Raw genomic sequence first — 20,752 nt, 5'->3', positions numbered from 1 at the left:
TACAAATGTTGCGAACTTGTGCCAGTATAGCACAAAATGCCTAGATATGAAATTGCTGAGTCAAAGTTTGTGTGCATTTACAGTTTGGATCGATATTGTCAAATTGCCCTTCAAAAGGTTTTACCAGTTTACATTCCCAAGTAACACTTTTTGAAGAGTTCTTTTTCACATTGGGGTTTAGTAATTTTTAGTTTTTGCCAACCTGGTATGTGAAAGATGGTATGTTATTACTATTTTAATTTCTATTCATTTGAGTGATGATGGACATTTTTTAATGTATGGGCATCTATATTTCCTTTTCTGCTTATATCTTTTTTTTTTTCAGACACTAGGTACAAAGCTAAATACATGTTTGCCGCCAGATTGCCATTTTTCATTTCCCTTTGGGGATATCTATCTAATTTATCTATCTGTCTTTTTTTTTTTTAAGATTTTATTTATTTATTTGAGAGAGAGAGAATGAGAGACAGAGAGTATGAGAGGGAGGAGGGTCAGAGGGAGAAGCAGACTCCCCGCTGAGCAGGGAGCCCGATGCGGGACTCCAGGATCATGACCTGAGCCGAAGGCAGTTGCTTAACCAACTGAGCCACGCAGGCGCCCTATCTGTCTTAAAGTATAGAATTGTATCTGAAAAATAGTGTGACATGTCATTTCACTTTGGTACTAGATTTTCTCGTTTCTCCCCTCAAGGACAATGTGCTATAGTAATTCTCTCCTTTCTCCATCCTCATCAGCCTACAGACATGCTTTTATTTCTCCTGTCTTAAAAAATCTTTCTTTGCCGGGCTTCCCTGCACAGCTACTGTCCTATTTATTTCCTTCCCTTTATAACAAAACTGGAAAGAGTTAGCTGTCCTCAATTTTCCCTTCTTTCATGTATTACCTCCATTCAAGCTTTTGCAGCCTTCCTGTTCCCCCAAGTTGCTCTTATTGAAGTTATCATGACCTTTACTTTGCTTAATCCCAAGGTCATTTCTCAGTTCTCCTCACCCTTCATCTGTTAAAAGCTTGTAACACATCTCTTTCTTCCTTGAAACACTTTTTTCACTTGGCCTCAAGGACTTACTTTCTACATCTTCTATTTTTTGTCTACCCTTAGTCACTTAGTGATCTCACCCAGTGTGAAGGCTTTAAATATCAACCATATGCTAAGGATACTCACATTTATGCTTGACAGCTTTGGCCTCATCCATGAATCCCATTCTGTGTGTCCAGCTGTGTATATGATAATGACTAGAATGTCTGTTAGGCATCTTAAAATGTTTGAAATTCAGGATGGCTCCCTGCTCAGTGGGGAGTCAACCTCTCCCTCTCCCTCTGCCCCTTCCCTCTGCTTGCTCCCTACCCAATAATAAAATCTTAAAAAAAAAAAGCCTAAAAAAATGTTTAAAATTCAACTCTTGATCTCTCATTCCCCCAAACCTGTTTCATCCCCAGTTTTCCCCATTTCAGTTAATGGCAACACTTCTTCCAGTTGCTCAGCCAGAAAATTTTAAGGAATGAAGGGGAGGACCCTGGTGACCTCTGGAGATTTTGTAGACAATAAAGGAGTCGTTGTAGGTAATATAGTGAAATCATACGAGATTAAGAATTTGGTGGTTTTTACAGTGGAGGAAGGGAGAATCATCTAGAAGCCAAAAAGGACAATAAGGAAAATACATATTCTACTTCCAGGCCTAGTGGTACAGAGTATGGGCTCTATAGGAAGAAGTGTTCTCAGGAAGGTGAGAGATGAGAGCAAGGATAATAGGAGATTTTGCTAGTGATGGACACTGGGGCTGTGTGGCCATTGGAGATGGAATAAGGCATGTGCATGGACATCAGAGTGTTAGAGATAAAGGGTGGCTTAGGAGCCAGGTCCTCCTCATGGTGACTGATGTAAATAAGTCTAAACACATAACGAGATTAATCCCAGAGAATTCAAGATAGATAGTGGTGATGGGACTGTAAGAATTGGTGGGGGGCATCCTGCAAGTGAAGGTTTTCGATATGAAGGCTGGGTCTTACTCATAACTGCATTACTCGCTCCTTGACCTCCACTAGGGCCTTGAGTTTATCTCCTAAAGGAGGACTCCTTGTCTACCTTCTCTAAACTTGCAAATCTCCTTCCCCCACGTCGCTTTTATTTTTCTTCTTAGCATTTATTACTCTATTAGCATTTATTACTGTAGCATTTATTACTGTATAACATACTGTATAATTTACTTTTATATGCATGTATTTTCTTCACTAGACTCTTGACTTACTAACTGCTGTATGCCCAATGACTAAAATAATATCTGGCACAGAGTAAGAACTCAATAAATGTTAGTTGAGTGAAATCAGTCATACAGCTTATCTTCTGTGTGATGTGTATGGTGACTGAATTACACTAGGAATTTGGTTATTTTAGAGTATGATTCTACAAAGTAGCTGTCCTATTGTATAAACTAATGTAATTTTGTTGTTGAACATCAAATGAACTATAATACTGAATTTATTTTAAGTATTTTTAATACTGAATTTATTTTAAATAATAGAATCTTAGTTCTGATTTAATTTTAACTTAATTTTAGCAAGCATTTATCAAGTTTCTCCTTCTGCCAGGAATGGATGGTGCTAGGCATGGATGAATATACAGGTGACTGTATCTTCAAGGAACTCACAGCTTGGTAGATTATGAACACAAAGGCAGAGTACCACTAATATTGAGATGAATGTCAAAATAGTGATATCAGAGACCTCTAAAAATACAGATGAGGGTGGGCAAGAGGCTAGAAGGGGGTTGAGGGAATAAGGGAAAGTGAGAAACAGTGCCAGTGAAGCCATGGGGGCGGTGGTGACTCTTGTTCTGTAACTAGGGAGAACATGGGTTCCCCAGTTGGGCAAAGAAGCCATGTTGGAGTAGGGCCAGAAGCATGAAAGTGTTTAATATGGGTAACATTTGATAGTTATAGTAATCGAATAACTTAGAAGGTGTTTTAGCTCCTAGAGTTTTAGGTCCACTGATTGATCACTTGTATAAAATCCTCAGTAATGAAATGATTAGATCAAAAGGGAACTTATGTTTTTGATTCACTCAATTTGGATGTTTTTAAGACTTAAAAGAAACCACATAGCTTAATGCCTAACTGCTTTGCTGGTTGAAGTCTTTTGTATTGAAATATTCAGCAGGGGCGCCTGGGTGGCTCAGACGGTTGAGCGTCTGCCTTCGGCTCGGGTCGTGGTCCCGGGGTCCTGGGATCGAGCCCCGCGTCAGACTCCTTGCTGAGTGGGGAGCCCGCTTCTCCCTCTCCCTCTTCCTGCCACTCTCCCTGCTTGTACTTTCTCTGTCTCATAAAAATAATAATAATAATAATAAAATTAAAAAAAATATTGTGTAGATTTTTGTGCTGGTTTGAGTTTTGGGTAGAATAGCTTTAACCAATGGTTTTTGTTGGCATCTTCTTTCTACAGGTTTTGGAAATTAGTAGCTCTTCTAACTTTTACATTATTTAAATATAATATTATCATTGGACTAAAATGTTCCTGATGCCAACCTCTTCCGAGTTAAACAGTGGACAGAGCTTCTTAACCCAGTGGATGACCAATCCTTCTCGGGCTGGGGTCATATTAAATCGTGGATTTCCTATTTTGGAAGCAGATGAAGAGAAGCGAGGAAATGTGAACATTTCTACCAGCTTTCCTGTTAAAGCCACACATTTTTCAAATAGCTTCAGCTTTATAAGTGAAGAAGATTCACTTCATGAAGAACAGAAGTTGGAGTCTAATAGCCCTTATAAACTACAATCAGATAAATCTGAAACACATACAGTGTTTCCTTTAACTAAAGAAGGACCACAGATAGTGGCATGTCAAGATGCTCCTGGACACTGGGAAGACAACAAAAATGACTTTATCTCAGATCTTTCCAGTGAATGCAAAGAAGTGGCTTATAAAGACCCACTCTTTAAAAAGCTTGAACAGGTACAACAGGATTTGGCCTAATATGTATTTGCTTTATTGCGAGTTTCTGTTGATGCTGAAAAGTCACCTGTTCAGGGCCTCTTGTTTCTTCCCCTTTACTGTGAAATCCTCAAAACGCCAAATTTTGCCTTTTGTCTAATATGAAACATTAACGCAGGTTTGGTATGTAAGATATAACACGAGGTAACAATGTCTTTAAGTTTCTGTTTCACTTGGTAAAAACTAAATTGAAATGGTTGATCAAATATTAGAGGGAAAAAGTTGATCAGAAATGTACTGATACCTATCCTGTTTTAAGAATCCAAGGATTCGTGTGACTTTTTCTGTTTCTTTGGGATAGTCGATACGGTTTCCTTCATAAAAAAATAGGATTTTGGAGTTTTGGTGGCAGATGTAGTTACTTAGGAATCTCTCTTTGAAACTCTTTATTAGAGGTGATATGGAATGAGAGATGAAAGGCATTAAGATAAATATAAGGAGCAAAGATCCATAAAGAAATGTAAAGTTAGTTTAATCAAATTAATTTTATGTTTAAAAAGCTGAAAGAAGTACAACAGAAGAAGCAGGAAGAGCTGAAGCGACAGCAGTTAGAGCAACTACAAAGACTCATGGAAGAACAAGAAAAGCTGCTTACGATGGTGTCTGGGCAACACACACTCCCAGGTATTTTTCTGCTTACACAGAGACTTCAGTTAGTACAACAGTGGACAGTTACATATATTTCTCACCTTAAGTTGTCTGACAGGTTATTTCTACCATTTCTCTATCACATGTTGTAAACTCCAGTTTCATTAGGGGCCTTGCAGAGAACTGTGAAGTGGTAGTAGCGTTACATAATTGGGCCAAGTGGGAGCTGTGCCATTCTGGAGCATGTGTGCCCTGCTTAAAGTCATTCATATTTATTTATAATAAAATTTAGAAAAGGTGTAGCAGAATAAAAGGTCTAGAGCCAAATATGGCCCAGGGCTACTGGCTTACAGTCTCTGCCTGAAGAATAAAAAACTGCTCAGGGTCATAACGGTAAATATGTGTAGAAGCCATTCTGCTCAGCAAAAGAACCATACCAAAAACGTTTTCTGTGATGGTAGATGACAGAATTCTTTTGTTGTATGCTGAATCAGTTAAAAGAAAGAATGATGTACTTAGCAGGAGAAAATAAACCTGTTAAAATGTGATCTGGAGCAGTGGTTTTCAAAGTTATTTGACCGTTATCACATTATAACAAAAACATTTAAACTCATAATTTCAAAGAAATTTCATAAATCAGACCTTATTGGTGTGCGTGGCATGTAGCAAGGATATCTTCTATTTATTTTATCTTATTCTTGGTCATTAAAAAAAAATGCCAGTCATGGTTCTGATGATAAAATTACTAATGGATTGTGTCCCACAGTTTGAAAAATAGTGATCTGGAGCAATGTGTTTGCTTCTCAGTGCTCCCTTTTAAGAGACACACCACTGATTCAGGAAAGTGCCTGTTCTGTTCAGAGGCTGCACTGGGCATTGAGAATACAAAGAAGAAAAGACATTGGCAGATGAGTATGCAGAGTGTAGCTGGATGGGATTCTGGGAGTGGGAGTAGTGGTAGTGATGAGAAACGTACCACATGAGGACTGGTTTAGGAAATAGGATGTTTATCTTAGTGAATATAGAGAACATAGTGTGTGTCTTGAAATAGTTGAGTGGTTCAGGGTTCCTTTATGGAATACATAAAGAGGATAATCAAGATCATTTAAATAACAGCCTGTGATTTTTTTTTTTAAAGATTTTATTTATTTATTTGACAGAGGGAGACAGCAAGAGAGGGAACACAAGCAGGGGGAGTGGGAGAGGGAGAAGCAGGCTTCCTGCTGAGCAGGGAGCCCAATGCTGGGCTTGATCCCAGGACACAGGGATCATGACCTGAGCTGAAGGCAGATGCTTAAAGACTGAGCCACCCAGGTGCCCCAAGACTGTGATATTTTTTAAGGTAGAAGTAGCACTATGGTAGAGCAATAGGGAAGCAGATTTCAAAGTTCTTAATATAAGAACTAGCCCCATTCAGTTATGGAACATTGCTTTTAGGGCAGTGGTTTTCACAGTTTGGTCTCAGGACCCCTTAACACTCTTAAGTTATTGAGGACCCCAGAGAGCATTTGTTTTATGGGCATTTACTGTTGGTATTTACTGTATCAGAAATGAAAATGGAGAAATTTAAAAATTAATTCACTTAAAATAATAACCAGTTACGTGTTATCATAACTAACATTTTTTTAATGAAAAGCTTTTTCTAAAAAATTAGAAGAATGGCATAGTTTTATATTTTTGAGTATCTTTTTTAACTTCTGGCTTAAAAGAGCTCAGCTGATTCTCCTATCTGCTTCTGCATTCAGTCTTCTAAGTTATATTGTTTTGGTTGAAGTATGTGAAAAAAAAAATCAGCTTCACATGGATGTTTAATTGGAAAAAGGAAAGAGGAATACTGTAATAGCCTTTTCAAATAATTGTGATTATTTCTTTGATATTGTATCCAAACCTAACAAGGGGCCATTTCTTAGTGGTTACTCACAGTATGGAGTCTGAAACCCTATTCATGTACTTTTTTATAAAAAAAATTGCATGAATATATTGGAATATATTGCATAAAATATATTGGAATATCTTGGCATTTTTGAATGGCTCTTTTATCATGCATGATCTGGTAAAATTGTGCATTGGTTATTTGGAAAATAGTGGTTCATTGAGTTCCATGGGTCTTTAAAACCTGACATTTCAATATGTAATATCAAAAAATTATATCCATTAATACCACTACAGATCTTATCATAAAAGTCGTGAAGTCTTATTATGAAGCTGTCAAGCTCATGGTGGTAGACATGTTTAATAAGTTCTCATTTTTACTTGGAAGTTCGAATTTTAGCATTCTTAGCAAATACTGTCAGTTATTTTCCTTGAAATGACTGGCTCACTTGTTTCATTTTTGAGAAAATATCTGCCAGGTGCCAAGTTTAAATCATGATAGTTTGTCATATATTCTTTCAAGTAAAAATGATGTTCCTTGAGAGAATTGGCTAGTCGAGCTTACAACTCAAAAAATGACACAGCCATGTCTTGGTTTGCAGCAGAAGTGAGTTATGCATACTTTCTGTTTTGTCCAATAGAATGTTCAAAAGACATGTACTCGGGGCGCCTGGGTGGCTCAGTTAAGTGTCTGCCTTCGGCTCAGGTCATGATCCCAGGGTCCTGGGATCGAGCCCCTCATCGGGCTCCCTGCTCGGCGGGAAGCCTGCTTCTCCCTCTCCCACTCCCCCTGCTGTGTTCCCTCGCTCACTTTGTCTCTCTCTCTGTCAAATAAATAAGTAAAATCTTCAAAAGGCGTGTACTCAACAGTTAAAATTCAATTAAAAAATTAATAGTTTTTGCAACTTTATCTAGGAAATTCTTAAGTAAAACTGTTTTTTCTTTCTTCTTTTTTTTTTTAACTGCAAGTGCTTGGTGGTGACTCATACAGTGACTGCTAGCACAGTTTGGGGCCTGCTGTCCTGCTTTTAAGTGAAGGCACCAGGAGTTTCCATTTTGCTCTTGCATCATCAGTGCATGTGTTGACAAAGTGAAAAAGGCACATGCTATCTTAATATTTTATGAAAATAGATTTGACCTGGTGGATGCCCTGAAAGAATCTTAGAAACCCTTAGGGGTTTGCAGACCACACTTTGAGAACTGCTACTTTGGGCTATTGTACTTTTATCGAAGACATCTTCAGTCTGAAGTGGGATGACTATTGGTCAGAAATATTTGGATGGGGAGAGTATTGTTATTATAAAGGAAGGGAGGTCAAATTTGATAATCAGTGAGGACCTACCTGATTTCCAGTTTTATTTGTGGGCTGGAGGTGAGGCAGATGGGTATGAGAGATAGGTGGCATGGCTCTTTTATGTTTTATTAAACACTTCCCATTGTATCTCTTCTTTTTTTTTTAAGATTTTTAAAAATGATTTTATTTATTTGCGAGAGAGAGAGAGCGGCGCGTGTGCGAGAAGTGGGGGGAGGGGAGAAGGGAGGGCAGAGGGAGAGAATCTTCAGGCAGACTCCACACTGAGCACAGAGCCCGATGCAGGGTTTGATCCCATCACCCATGAGATCTTGACCTGAGCTGAAACCAAGAGTTGGACGCTCAACTAACTGACCACCCAGGCACCCCTAAAGACTTTTATTTTTAAGTAATCTCTACAACCGGTGTGATGCTTGAACTCACAACCCCGAGACCAAGAGTCATATATGCTCTACTGACTGGGCCAGCCAGGTGCCCCTTCACTTCTAAATTTAGTTGAGACATTCTGGGAGAAGAGAAGGATAGTAGCAGGATTTCAACGGTATGGTACAGCAGCTAGGGTGAAGTTTTGCCATCTACCCTGAAAGAATTATAGAGATATATAGGAGGGCGATCTCTGTGTTTATTTCCAAAGCAGAGACTCAAGAAAACAGTGAAAAGGTAATACAGGATTCTAATAAAGCTCTTAATTCGTATTGTGAATTATAGAACACTACTTTTTATAAAGCCTTATTTTTTTAGAGAAACTTAGGAGTGACATAGAACTGATAAATGAGTAGAATTTTGCTGGATTTTTGTATATAATCATCTCTAGAGCCCCAGAAACTGAGGATTCATTTTGTGTGGTCAACTTCAAATACTTTCTAATTCCAAATATCTGAATTAATGAGCCTTGTCTTCAGAAATATGAGCTACGCTGGGCAATATCAATGGATTTTCTAAAAATAATGTAAATGTCTTCTGTTTAATGTTATTTGAGGGCAATAAAATGCAGAATTCTTCTCTCTAAAAAAAAAAGGTAATACAGGAAAGTTAGAAACTACAAAGGAGTACAAAACAGAAGTCACCCATAATTCTACCACCTGAAGATACCAAAACATTAACAGTAATCTAGAGGAAAGGTGCTTTTCTAGCCTGTGACACAGGGCAGTTATTTGTCATTAGGGAACTGTTCAGATCGTTTGCAGCCATCTGCATTGGCGCTGTCTGTGTTTGTCACGGGGCTGCAGAGCTGACAATCCCGGCAGTGCTGCTCACAGATGGAATATGAATGGTGCCTTTCAGAATCAGGCAGTGCTGCAGCTCTGCCAGGTATACACTGTCTGCACAGGAATGATAGTATAAATATACCTGTAATTAAAGTTATGCAAGAGTCATTTTTAGACTTTTAAAATTTCATGATTTTGTTAAACAGAGTTTCCTAATATGGAAGAAAAAATACTTTTTTCACTTTGGAGAAAACCTGGTGAGTAGGGATCACTAACAGAAGAGAAAATGTTCTGGGGCGCCTGGGTGGCTCAGTCGGTTAAGCATCTGCCTTCAGCTCTGGTGTGATCCCAGGGTCCTGGATGGAGCCCCTCACTGGGCTCCCTGCTCAGTGGGGAGTCTGCTTCTCCCTCTCCCTCTGCCTGCCGCTCTGCCTACTTGTGCTCTCTGTCTCTCTGTCAAATAAATAAATAAAAATCTCAAAAGAAAAAGATAAAGAGAAAATGTTCTAGGAAGTCATTAATTTTGATGATTTTTTTAATTGCCAGGTTCAGCCCTACTGCCTGATGATCAGAGCCAGAAGTACAGATCTCCGGGAAATTCAGCCCCTGTGGAGAAAACCATACCCTTCTTACCAGCGTATATCTACCAGAATCAAACCCAAGAAAAAACGCACACTTCCAGCATTTTAGCTGATGAACAAAACAACTTCTGTAGAACTGCTCACCCAGATTTTGTCTTAACTTCAAAAAGTGGTGCTTCTCTCAATTTGTTTTGTGAGGCACAATATCAAGAAGCACTTGTGAAAAAAAATGATTTGAAGGAAGAAAACTATAACCATTCTTTAGGTGAGGTACTTATATTTCTCTCTTCTGTACCCCTAATTAGCAGTGTTACCAAGTTGTGCTAAGATAAGAAAAGTCCTTTCTGCATTTTTTTCTTGTCCTCTCTGGCTTTAATTATGAGCCCCTACACGTTGTGCAGCCACTGAACCTGGATTAGATGTAGAGCTGGACATAGAATTTGTGACTTTGCAAGAATAATTGCAGTACTTATGCTGACTTCAAACCTCCCCTTGGAGCATGGCGTCTTCAAAAAGGGAGACAGTGAGTTCCGTGTATACCATTTTTCTTGGAAAGTGTAGAAATAGTTTGAGGTTGATTTAAAATGTGCATGGTGGTGGTGGTGGGGAAACATGCTAGAAGGTGTGAAATGGGAGAAATAGGCTGGTGATGGCAGTTTTTATTCAGAAAAGAAATCCTCTCCAACCCAGACATTCCGTTTGTCCTCACTTCATCTCTGTATTCCCAGCACCCAGCATGTTCCTGCCATAGAACCAGCAGTGTCTGATGGTCTGAACTCATGGAGCTCTCATGGCATTTTCTTCTGGTCTTTTTTTCTTAACTCCTGTTTCTGTGCCCCCCTCCCCACTTCCATTTTTTTTTTTTTTTTTTTTTTTACATTTTGTAACCATAAAATATTGTATAATTGTGTTCTTTGCCCTCTCAATATGGAAAATGCTTATGGTACATTCCGTAGTCTTCATAACCATAATTTTAATGGTTGTCATCATTATGCTAGTTATCAAATAATATATCAGTATTTAATGTTCTTTGCAGCAGGGCAATATTTTCCAATATTTTTTATTTAAATTTAATTTTCAGTTTGAATGGTGTTTTCATGAATATGTTCTGTGGAGTAAGTTATTAAAAATACAAATACTATGACAAAAGGTATCTACACTTACTACTTAGGATTGGGCACTTTGTGCATAATATTTTATTTCTAATTTAGAATAATTCCTTAGTATGGAAAGGTCTAATGCCTTTAAACATTTTTTTAAACATTATACTCTCTTAACCTTTTATTTTGGAAAATTTCAAACATCCGGAAAACTTGAAAGTCCACTGCAATGATTAGCAGTAGAGCTCAATTCAGCAGTTAATATTTTGCCATGTTTACTTTGTCTCTATATATTTATACCTACATCTATAATATCTCTGTATTTATATGTAATTTGCTCAATCATTTCATTGCAAGTAATATGTAGACATTATGTTCCATTATTTTAAATATTTCAGCGTGCATCAAGTAAAAAATTAGGACATTGTTCTGTATAGTCCCAGTACTATTCTGTAATATTCAAATCCATTTTAGAATTCCTGCTATTGTCCCAAAAATGTCTTTTAAAGGTGTTTAAAAAAAACCAAACCAACAGGATCTAATCAAGTTCATCTATCACATTTGGTTGTTATAGCTTTTTAGTCAATTTTAATTTAGAAAAGTCCACACTTTTTCATAACATTAACTTTTTGAAGAATATCATGTTTTAATTAGGGTTTTGCAGTTTATCTCTGTAATATTAAAGAAATCCTTGAGAGCTCTAAAATCTTTGGCATACATTACTTTTTTTTTTTTTAAGATTTCTTTGTTTCAGAGAGTGAGCGCGCATGCAAAGAGGGGGTGGAAGGGGCAGAGAGAGAAAGAGAGAAGCAGACTCCCTGCTGAGCACAGAGCTCATTGTGGGGCTCAATCCCACAACCCCAAGACCATGACCTGAGTCAAAATCAAGAGTTGAATGCTCAACTGACTGAGCCACTCAGGTGTCCCTGGCATACATTACTTTTGATAAATATTTTTTTAGCATAGTAACTTGTAAAATTCGATTTTACAAGACTTTATTCTTGATTTTTTTGAAACTAAATTTTCCTAATTTTTATCCTAGGAGAAGGTATTTTACCATGTTGGGAGAAAGTGACCGAACCGATTGAGGAAGGGAGTGATGTGAATGTAAAAAAAATTGGTGATTCTTCAGAAGTGGCTAATATTGAAGAAAGGTATCATCCATGTTGAATAAGAAGAGTGACCATTTAATGTTATACACAGCTATTAAGATAGAGCCCTTTCTTTTTTTTTTTTTTAAAGACCATGGTTTTCTTGTTTTTGCTTGAATATGCTTTTAAGTATAATGTTAAAGGTACAACTTATCACATATTGTCAGCAACAGACAGCTGTTAGGGAGATATATCAGTTCAAGTAGCTTTGACATTGTTTTGGAAGAACTGAGCAAAGTTTTTTCACCAAAGAGAAAAAATCTGGATAAAATTAATCTTTCAAATAGTTAAGTAAATCCCATTTTGGCAAAGACAATAACAAATTACTATTGAGTCTCATATTTGGTGTCACCTATGAATTATAATTGGGTAAGTCTGGTTACAGAATTTAAAAATCTTATGACAAAGATAAAATACCAATATTGAGGTTTATTATATTCTTAAATATTTGAAATATTTTAGTATATGTTATGGATGGGCAAATGACTTCTGATTATTGCTCTACATTGTCAAGGCTCTTTGTTTAAGATGCGTATTTGATGAAATTTTCAAAATATCAAAAGTTAATCTACAGGCAATAAATGGACTTCAAAAGGGCTTTTTCCCCCAAAAAAGCCCTTTTTTTATTTTGGGAGATGGGGTGGGATTATAGCTTTCATTGGATTCTCAACAAGGGTCTATGACTTTGAAAAAGGTTAGTTCGTAGTGTAGTCAGGGGAGTCTGTGTCAGGCACACTAAGTGTTAGATATTCACCACATCTTGATTTGCATGTTAAATAACTTTATTTTTGTGATTAGACCTATTAAAGCTGCTATCAGAGAAAGGAAACAGACATTCGAAGACTACTTAGAAGAACAAATTCGACTGGAAGAACAAGAACTGAAACGAAAACAGCTAAGGGTAGGCATTTCCGCTATTTTGATTAAGTTCACTAAGACTTTAGAGATTTGTTTATAATTTGCTTTAAAAATAACTTCGAGATAACTTGGATATACCAGAATTAATTCAAATATTGGTCTCTATTTTAGGAAGCAGAAGGATCGTTCCTAATCAAAGCAAAACCGAAACAACCATTCTTGAAACGAGGGGAAGGTTTAGCTAGATTTACTAATGCTAAATCTAAGTCTCAGAAAGGGAGAGAAAGTAAACTAGTGACTAATCAGAGCATTTTAGAGGACCAACCTGTGTTTAAAATGGATAGACCACAATTCCAGCGGAAAACTGCTCTTATAAATAAAGAACTGTGTACAGATAACCCTCCTGTTAAAAAGAACAGTAAAGGTAGAGCCAAGAGTTGTTTTATCACACTCAGTCAGAAGCCAAAAGTGCTTAAGAGTAGTAACAGGAAAAGTCTTCCTCCATCAGGATTGAAAATACCTGGAGGGAAGAAATGTGATGGGCAATTTAGAGAACAGATCAAACTAGAAAAAAAAGTGGAGTCTAATAATAGAGAAAATGTACCCGAGTGTGCAAAACCTTGTGATACTGGTTGCAAAGTCTGGAATAAGACACAGGGTAAAGATAGACTTCCTCTTTCGGCAGGACTGGTCAGCTGCGTGTCTTCGAATAGCCCAAAAAATGAGACCTTGAAAAAGTCAGAATCTTCTCTTGACATTTCTCTTCAGAAAAACTTAGAGACTTGGGAACGAGAAAAGGAAAAGGAAAATTTGGAGTTAGATGAATTTTTGTTTTTGGAACAAGCTGCTGATGAAATATCATTTTCCAGTAATTCCTCATTTGTACTGAAGATCTTAGAGAGGGACCAGCAGATCTGCAAAGGTCACCGGCTGTCTTCCACCCCTGTCAAAGCTGTACAGCCGGAGATGGTGACCCTGGATCCTGCCATCCAGTCTAACCACAGTGAGGCTCCAGACTGTACTGAACCTGAACATGCGGGTGAGTGTGAGGTCGCACCCAACCAACCTGATTCAGTCTCCTTGCCTGAAGGATATAGGGAACAGTTGTGTAAAGTCAGTAGGAAAGCGTTCCAAATGAACACTTCTGAAAATCAGACTCGGTGGAATGTAAGTGATGAGGAAGGTGTCACAGACAGTGACAGTAGCACTGACTCTGAGGAGCAACTTGATGTTACCATAAAACCATCAACCGAGGATAAAGAGAGGGGTTTCAGCAGCAGAGAGGACAGTCCACAAGTCTGTGATGGTAAGGGGCCTTTTAGGGACACTGGGACTCAAGAAGAAGATAAAAGGAGAGATGTTGATTTAGATCTGTCTGATAAAGATTACAGTAGCGGTGAGTCTGTCATTATAGAAAGCTTGAAAAACAAAGTTTCTGAGTCCTCAAGAAGACCCTCATCCATAAGTATGAGTAAAATTGACTTTGACGATGAAAGAACTTGGACTGACCTTGAAGAGAATTCATTTAAACATGGTGCTGTTCTTGGGAATGAGGCCTTTTATGGGACTCCTCAAACAGCCTCCCCTAAGAGTGAAATATGTGTATCGGACAAAACAATCAAGAGGAAGGTTGCACCAGTTAAGAAGGGAGAAGACTTGAGCAAACTTGGTAGGAGCACAAGCCCTCCTCCTACATCGGATCTCATGATGAAATTCTTCCCTGCTTTGAAACTGAAACCAAAACCAGATTCACATTTGGGAAATGAACCCAAGTTAAACCCAAGTCAAGACCAACCACTTGGTAAGTCAGCATTATAAAATAAATAGGTATCAGAATGTTATAAATTTCACATTTACAGGCACCTAGGTGGCTCAGTTCGTTAAGCAACTGCCTTCAGCAGCTCAGGTTATGATCCTGGAGTCCCGGGATCGAGTCCCACATCGGGCTCCCTGCTCAGCGGGGGGGTCTGCTTCTCCCTCTGACCCTCTTCCCTCTCGTGCTCTCTGTCTCCCATTCTCTGTCTCAAATAAATAAATAAAATCTTTAAAAAAAAATTTCACATTTACCTTATTAGTCTGCTGTCAGAATGCTTAAAATCCTACCTTTCTAGTTGCTCAGTAGAAGTCTAATTAGGTGATTTGTTAAAATTTGATTTATTTTGTGGGCCTAAATAATAGCCACTAGTATAAAAGATTTGGATGCATTGTGATTTCAGATTTTTCGAATTTAAGTCTATGCCTTATTCTCAAGGCTTTAAAATTAATTAATTTATTATAAAGTGAGATAACACTTTTGTAACCAGAGAGTACCCAGTTTATGGTTTGTGTCACTGTGAGGTGAACCCGTTTGTGTGTATACTTTTTAAAATGACTATGTTTTTACTTAATTTTTTTATTACCTCATGCACTAACTTGCTAAATAGGACCAAGAAGAAATACAGTAAAACTGAAGTTTCCTTTCTTTCCTGGACCTATGCGCCTAGTTCCCTTTCCTAGAGGAACCTACATTCCCATTTCATTTGTGTATTCTAAAAAGATTCTGTACATATGAAAGCATATGGGTGAGTGGGTATATCATCTTCTTTCTACACAAATGAAAACATGTATTTTGTGTACCATTCTTCACCTTGTTTTTTTTTTTTAAAGATTTTATTCATTTCATTTACTTGAGAGAGAGCACACATGAGTGGGTGGAGGGGAAGAAGGGAGGGAAGGGCAGAGGGAGAGGGAGAAGCAGACTCCCCGCTGAGCGCAGAGCCTGCAGCCCGTGCTCGATCCCAGGACCCTGAGATCATGACCTGAGCTGAAGGCAGCCACTTAACCAACTGAGTCACTCAGGTGTGCCCTCTTCACCTTGTTTATAATAAATTTTGAAGATTGTTCTTTTCCACATACACATCTGCCTATTCCATTTAATAGCTATATAGTACTCAGTTAATGTGATGGGCTTTTAAAATTCATATTGAAAAATTCCTTTCTATTATATCATATTATAAACTCTGAATGCCTAGCAAAGCATAGGTGCTTTAAAATATAAATTATAACTTAAACTATTTAAAAAATACTCTGAGTATTGGAGGTTTGGAAGCTTAAAAAGTATAGAATGAAAAATGTTTATAACTAAACTATCCAAAGGTAGGTGTGATATCATTTTGGGATATTTCCTTCCAGTCATTTTTCCTATGTATTTTTAATATAGTACAGTTATTTGTTAAAGCTTACCTCATCTTTTTTGACCAAGTGTATAATATACATTGGCCGTATCTTTAAAACTCTTTGTGTATTTTTTAAAAAGATGTTATTTATTTATTTGAGAGAGAGAGAGCACACACCAGGGGAGGGAGAGGCAGAGGGAGAAGCAGGCTTCCCGCTGAGCAGGGAGCCAGAAGTGAGACTCGATCCCAGGACCCTGGGATCATAACCTAAGCCAAAGGCAGATGCTTAACCAACTGAGCCACCCAGGTGCCCTTTTTTGTGTATTTTAAAAATGGTTGCAGAACATTATATGAATGCTGCATTATTTTATTCAGTAATTTCCTTAATGTTGGATACTTAAATTATTTTTCACTATGAGAAATAACACTGCAATGCATATTTTTATGCAAAAATCAGTTTTTCAATGGGTAATGGAAGGACAGAAGCATTGGCTATTTTACTCTTAAATAGCAAATTTGGTACGGAAAAAGTCGATTTATATTTCTGTGACTAGTGGGCATAAACTTTGATTTTGGTGTTGATTAGTGCTTTAGATGTCTATATATGTGTATATATTACTTATTCATGTTCTTAAGCTGTTTATATATGTGTAGATATTCATTTTTAAAAGATTTATTTTTAAAGATTTATTTATTTTAGAGCGAGCATGTGAGCATGTGCAAGTGGAGGGGAGGGTCAGAGAGAGAGGGAGAATCCTTGAGCAGACTCCTTGCTGAGTGGGGGGCCTGACGTGGGGCTTGATCCCAGGACCCCAAGATTATGACCTGAGCAGAAATCAAGATTCAGCCACTCAACTGACTGAGCCACCCAGGAGCCCCTATTTATTTATTTGAGAGAGAGAGAGTGCGAGCACGTGAGCTTGGAGGGCAGAGTAGAGTGGAGAGGGGGAGAAGCAGACTCCCTGCTGAGCATGGAGCCCAGCACATGGCTCTCATGAACCCAAGATCATGACCTGAGCCGAAACCAAGAGTCAGTTGTTTAACCAACTGAGCCCCCAGGCATCCCTATATGTATATACTTAAATTGAAGTATAATTGGAGTATAATTGATGTACAACATCCTATTAGTTTCAGGTGTACCTCATAGTGATTCAGTATTTTTATACATTGCAAAATGATCCCATGATAAGTCTAGTTACCATCTGTTACCCTACAAAGTTCTTTCAATATTGGGTGTTATCAAAAAGACAAAAAATGTATGTATTAGTTTTTAAAAAAACTATTTTAATTTCTTTTTATATGTAATGTTAATTCATTATCAGGTTGATACTCTTGAGGTAGAATAATGTCTTTCTTAAATTTAGATTGGTTTCATCTGGAAAGTTAGGCCAAATATAATTTTTGTTGTTATTAGAAACATTTTAATAGTACCAATGTTTACAATATTTTTGGCTCGTAGTGTTAATAGCTTAGCTAATGTTTTTTGCTGCTGAAGGCCTTTTGTGAAGTTCAGTATTATGACCTATTTTATAGGTGACAGTGCTCCATCTCAAGTTTTGAGAGAGAAAGTTATTGAATTGGAAACAGAAATGGAAAAATTTAAAGCTGAGAACACATCGTTAGCTAAACTTCGCATTGAACGGGAAAATGCCTTGGAAAAACTTAGGTAAGTTAGTATCTGTAAGTTGGGAAAAAATATAGTGATTCAGTTTTATCTTCAAGATTATATTATAAGATGAATAAGATCTGAGGATCTAATGTATAACATGGTAGTGATAATTGATAACAGTGTATTTGTATAATTGAAATTTGCTAAGAATGTGGAACTTAAATGTTCTCACCAAAAAAAAAAAAGTAAATATGAGGTGATGAGTGTGTTAATTAACTGAATGGGGAAATTCTTTCACAACATATCACATTATAAATGTTCCTTGTTGTTTTTGTGTGTGTATATTTTAGTTGTATTGTATGTTAGTTGGTTAAAATATAAATGCATATGAGGCAATAAAAGATTATATATAAAATATTTGAAGTAACTTTTATCAGTCTAACAAGATAAAGGAAAAAAGTGAAATCTTTTTTTTTTGAAATCTTAACCACATAAAATTTTTTAATTAAAATGACCCATTACAGTCAGAAATGTGTTAAAAAGGGAATTCTCTTAGTGAGGAGATCATAAATTGAATTTTGAAAAGCATTTTGAAGCTGTGAATTCAAGTGCTACCTTGGCCAGTGCATTAATTTTCTAGGGCTACTGTAACAAAGTACAGTTGATCCTGAACAATGTGGGGGGTAGGGGCTCCATCCCCCTATACAGCCAAAAAGCCACATAAAATTTTTGACTCCCTAAAAGCTTAACTACTAATAGTGTACTGTTGCCTGGAAGTCTTACTGATAACAAACAGTTGATTAACACATGGTATGTTACATGTGTTAGATAGGTAATTCTTATAATAAAGTAAGGTAGAGAAAAAATGTTAAGAAAGTCATAAGGAAGAGAAAATACATTTACAGTACTGTACTGTAAAAATTTGTATATAAGTGGATCCATGCAGTTCAAACCCCTGTTGTTCAAGGATCAACTGTACACACAAACTAAGTGGCTTAAAGCAACAGGAATTTACTTCGTCATGGTTCTGGAGGCTAGAAGTCTTGAAGTCAAGGCATCAGCAGAGCTATGCTTTCTATCCTATCTTATAGTGGTTGCTGTCAATCCTTGACATTTCTTGGCTTACAGCTGGATATTGGGGTTGTTTCTTCCTTTTGATTATTGTGAATTATGCTATTAACATTGGTTTGTGAATATCTGTTCAGGTCTCATCTTTTAGTTCTTTTGGATATATACCTAGGGGTGGAATTGCTGGCTCAAATGGCAATTCTATACTTAACTTTTTGAGGAACCACCATACTGATACTGACTGGTTGTATCAGTTTACATCACATTAATTGATTTGATATGTTGAGCCATCCTTCTCTTCCAGGGATGAATCCCAGTAGGTTATGGTGTAAATCCTTTTAATGTGCTGTTGGATTTGGTTTGCTAGTATTTATTGAGGATTTTTACATATGTATTCATCAGGGATTGCCCTATAGTTTTCTTGTGTCATTGTCTGGCTTTGGTGTCCAAGTGACTACGCTCATGAAATGAGTTTGGGAGTATTCCTTTTCTTTTTTGGAAGAGTTTAGGCAAGATGGGTATTAATTATTTTTTGAGTGTTTGCTAGAATTTACCTGTGAAGCCATCTGGTCCTGAACTATTCTTTCTTGAGAGGCTTTTGATTACTGATTCAGTTTCCTTATTATTGGTCTGTTCAGGCTTTCTATTTCTTCTAGATTCAGTTTTGGTAGGTTGTATATTTCTAGGAATTTATCTGTTTCTTCTAGATTATCCAGTTTTGGGGATATAATTGCTCATAATATGATCCTTTTTATTTCTGGGGCATCTATTGTAATGTGTCTTCTTTCATTTATGATTTTGAGTTTTCTCTCTTTCTTAAGTCTAGTAGGGGTTTGTTGATTTTGTTTTTTCCTTCTGAGACTTCCATAATGAATGTATTGGTTCTTTTTTGTAGTATCCCATAGATATCATGGCTTTCTTCACTCTTGTTCATTCTTTTTCTCTTTTTTTCCTCTAACCTCAAATTACCTTTGAGTCCACAGATACTTTCTTATGCTTAGGTCTGTTGTTGAAGCTCTCTATTGTATTTTTTCACTTCATTCATTGTATTCTTCAGCTCTAGAATTTCTGGTTTTCAAGTTTTATTTATTTTTAAGTAATCTCTACATTCCACATGGGGCTCAAACTCATGAAACCTGAGATCAAGAGTCACATGCTCCACCAACTGAGCCAGCCAGGTGCCCCCCCTTTAAGTTTTATTTATTTAGTTTTTTAAGTAATTGTTGGTGCTTTTTAAAAATGATTTTTATCTCTTTGTTGAACTTCTTGTTTTTTTTTTCATGTAGTATTTTCCTGATTTTGTTGTTTATCTGTGTTCTCTTGTAGTTTGCTGAGCTGCTTTAAAAGAGTTATTTTGAGGGGCGCCTGGGTGGCTCAGTCATTAAGCGTCTGCCTTTGGCTCAGGTCATGATCCTGGGGTCCTGGGATCGAGACCCGCATCGGGCTCTCTGCTCCGCGGGAAGCCTCCCTCTCCCTTTCCTGCTCCCCCTGCTTGTGTTCGCTCTTTCGCTGTGTCTCTCTCTGTCAAATAAATAAATAAAATCTTTAAAAAAAAAAGTTATTTTGATTCTTTGTCAGGCAATTCTTAGATTTGCATTTCTTTGGGCTTGGTCGCTGGAGCTTTATTAGTTTCCTTTGGTGGTGTCACATTTGCCTGATTCTTGTGTAGCCTTGTGTTGACATTTTTTCATTTGAAAGGCCAGAAAACTCTGTCTTTACAGACCAGTTTTGGCAGGTAAAGCCCTTTTCCAAGCGGATCCCTGGACTGATGGCCTGATTCTAGGATCACAATTGAATGGGATTATAGTGTGGCTACTGCTGGGTCCACACTGGAGTCCATAATTGGTGGGTCTCTTCACAGGGGCATGGTGGATGTGGTTCCTACTAGATCCCCAGTTGAACAGGACTGCTTGTAGGACCACAGTCTAGCAGTGCTGGAGCTAGTCATGGGGCTGCTTCCAGGTCCACTGTTGAATGTGCAGACAGTGGGTCTGTTATGAGGGGTGACAATGGGTATGGCTCCTGCCAGGTTTTTGAGCATCCTCCTGCTGGCCCCTTGGTGTCCTCCTGCTGGGTCCCTGCTCACCCAGGGATACAGCAGGGCTAGCGCCAGGTTACAGGACTGTTTCAGATTTCGTAGTTATGACTGAGGTCTGTTGGGCCTGTTACCAGGGACACAGATGGGTGTGGCTCCTCCTGGGTCCTTTGGCAGATGGGCTTGGGGTTTCTCAACCTCCTACCTGGATGGTAGAGCTCCCACAAAAGT

The 20,752-nt window shown here is 37.7% G+C and overlaps 1 protein-coding gene across 1 annotated transcript in view; it reads left to right on the top strand.

Annotated features, from left to right (window-relative positions):
* Positions 1-20,752, top strand: part of CPAP (centrosome assembly and centriole elongation protein) — a 49,351-nt gene that overhangs the window by 2,487 nt on the left and 26,112 nt on the right. Inside the window, exons 2-8 of the mRNA XM_028106412.2 lie at positions 3,436-3,945; positions 4,485-4,608; positions 9,511-9,810; positions 11,688-11,799; positions 12,595-12,697; positions 12,826-14,455; positions 17,343-17,475. Coding sequence (XP_027962213.1) covers positions 3,502-3,945; positions 4,485-4,608; positions 9,511-9,810; positions 11,688-11,799; positions 12,595-12,697; positions 12,826-14,455; positions 17,343-17,475 — 2,846 coding nt within the window. The 5' untranslated portion in view covers positions 3,436-3,501. The remainder of the gene's footprint in view (positions 1-3,435; positions 3,946-4,484; positions 4,609-9,510; positions 9,811-11,687; positions 11,800-12,594; positions 12,698-12,825; positions 14,456-17,342; positions 17,476-20,752) is intronic.

The sequence above is a fragment of the Eumetopias jubatus genome, unplaced genomic scaffold, assembly GCF_037043125.1.
Source record: "Eumetopias jubatus isolate StellerSeaLion01/CBP00866 unplaced genomic scaffold, mEumJub1_p1.0 scaffold_3, whole genome shotgun sequence".
Lineage (NCBI taxonomy): Eukaryota > Metazoa > Chordata > Mammalia > Carnivora > Otariidae > Eumetopias > Eumetopias jubatus.
This window is presented reverse-complemented; position numbering and strand designations above follow the sequence as displayed.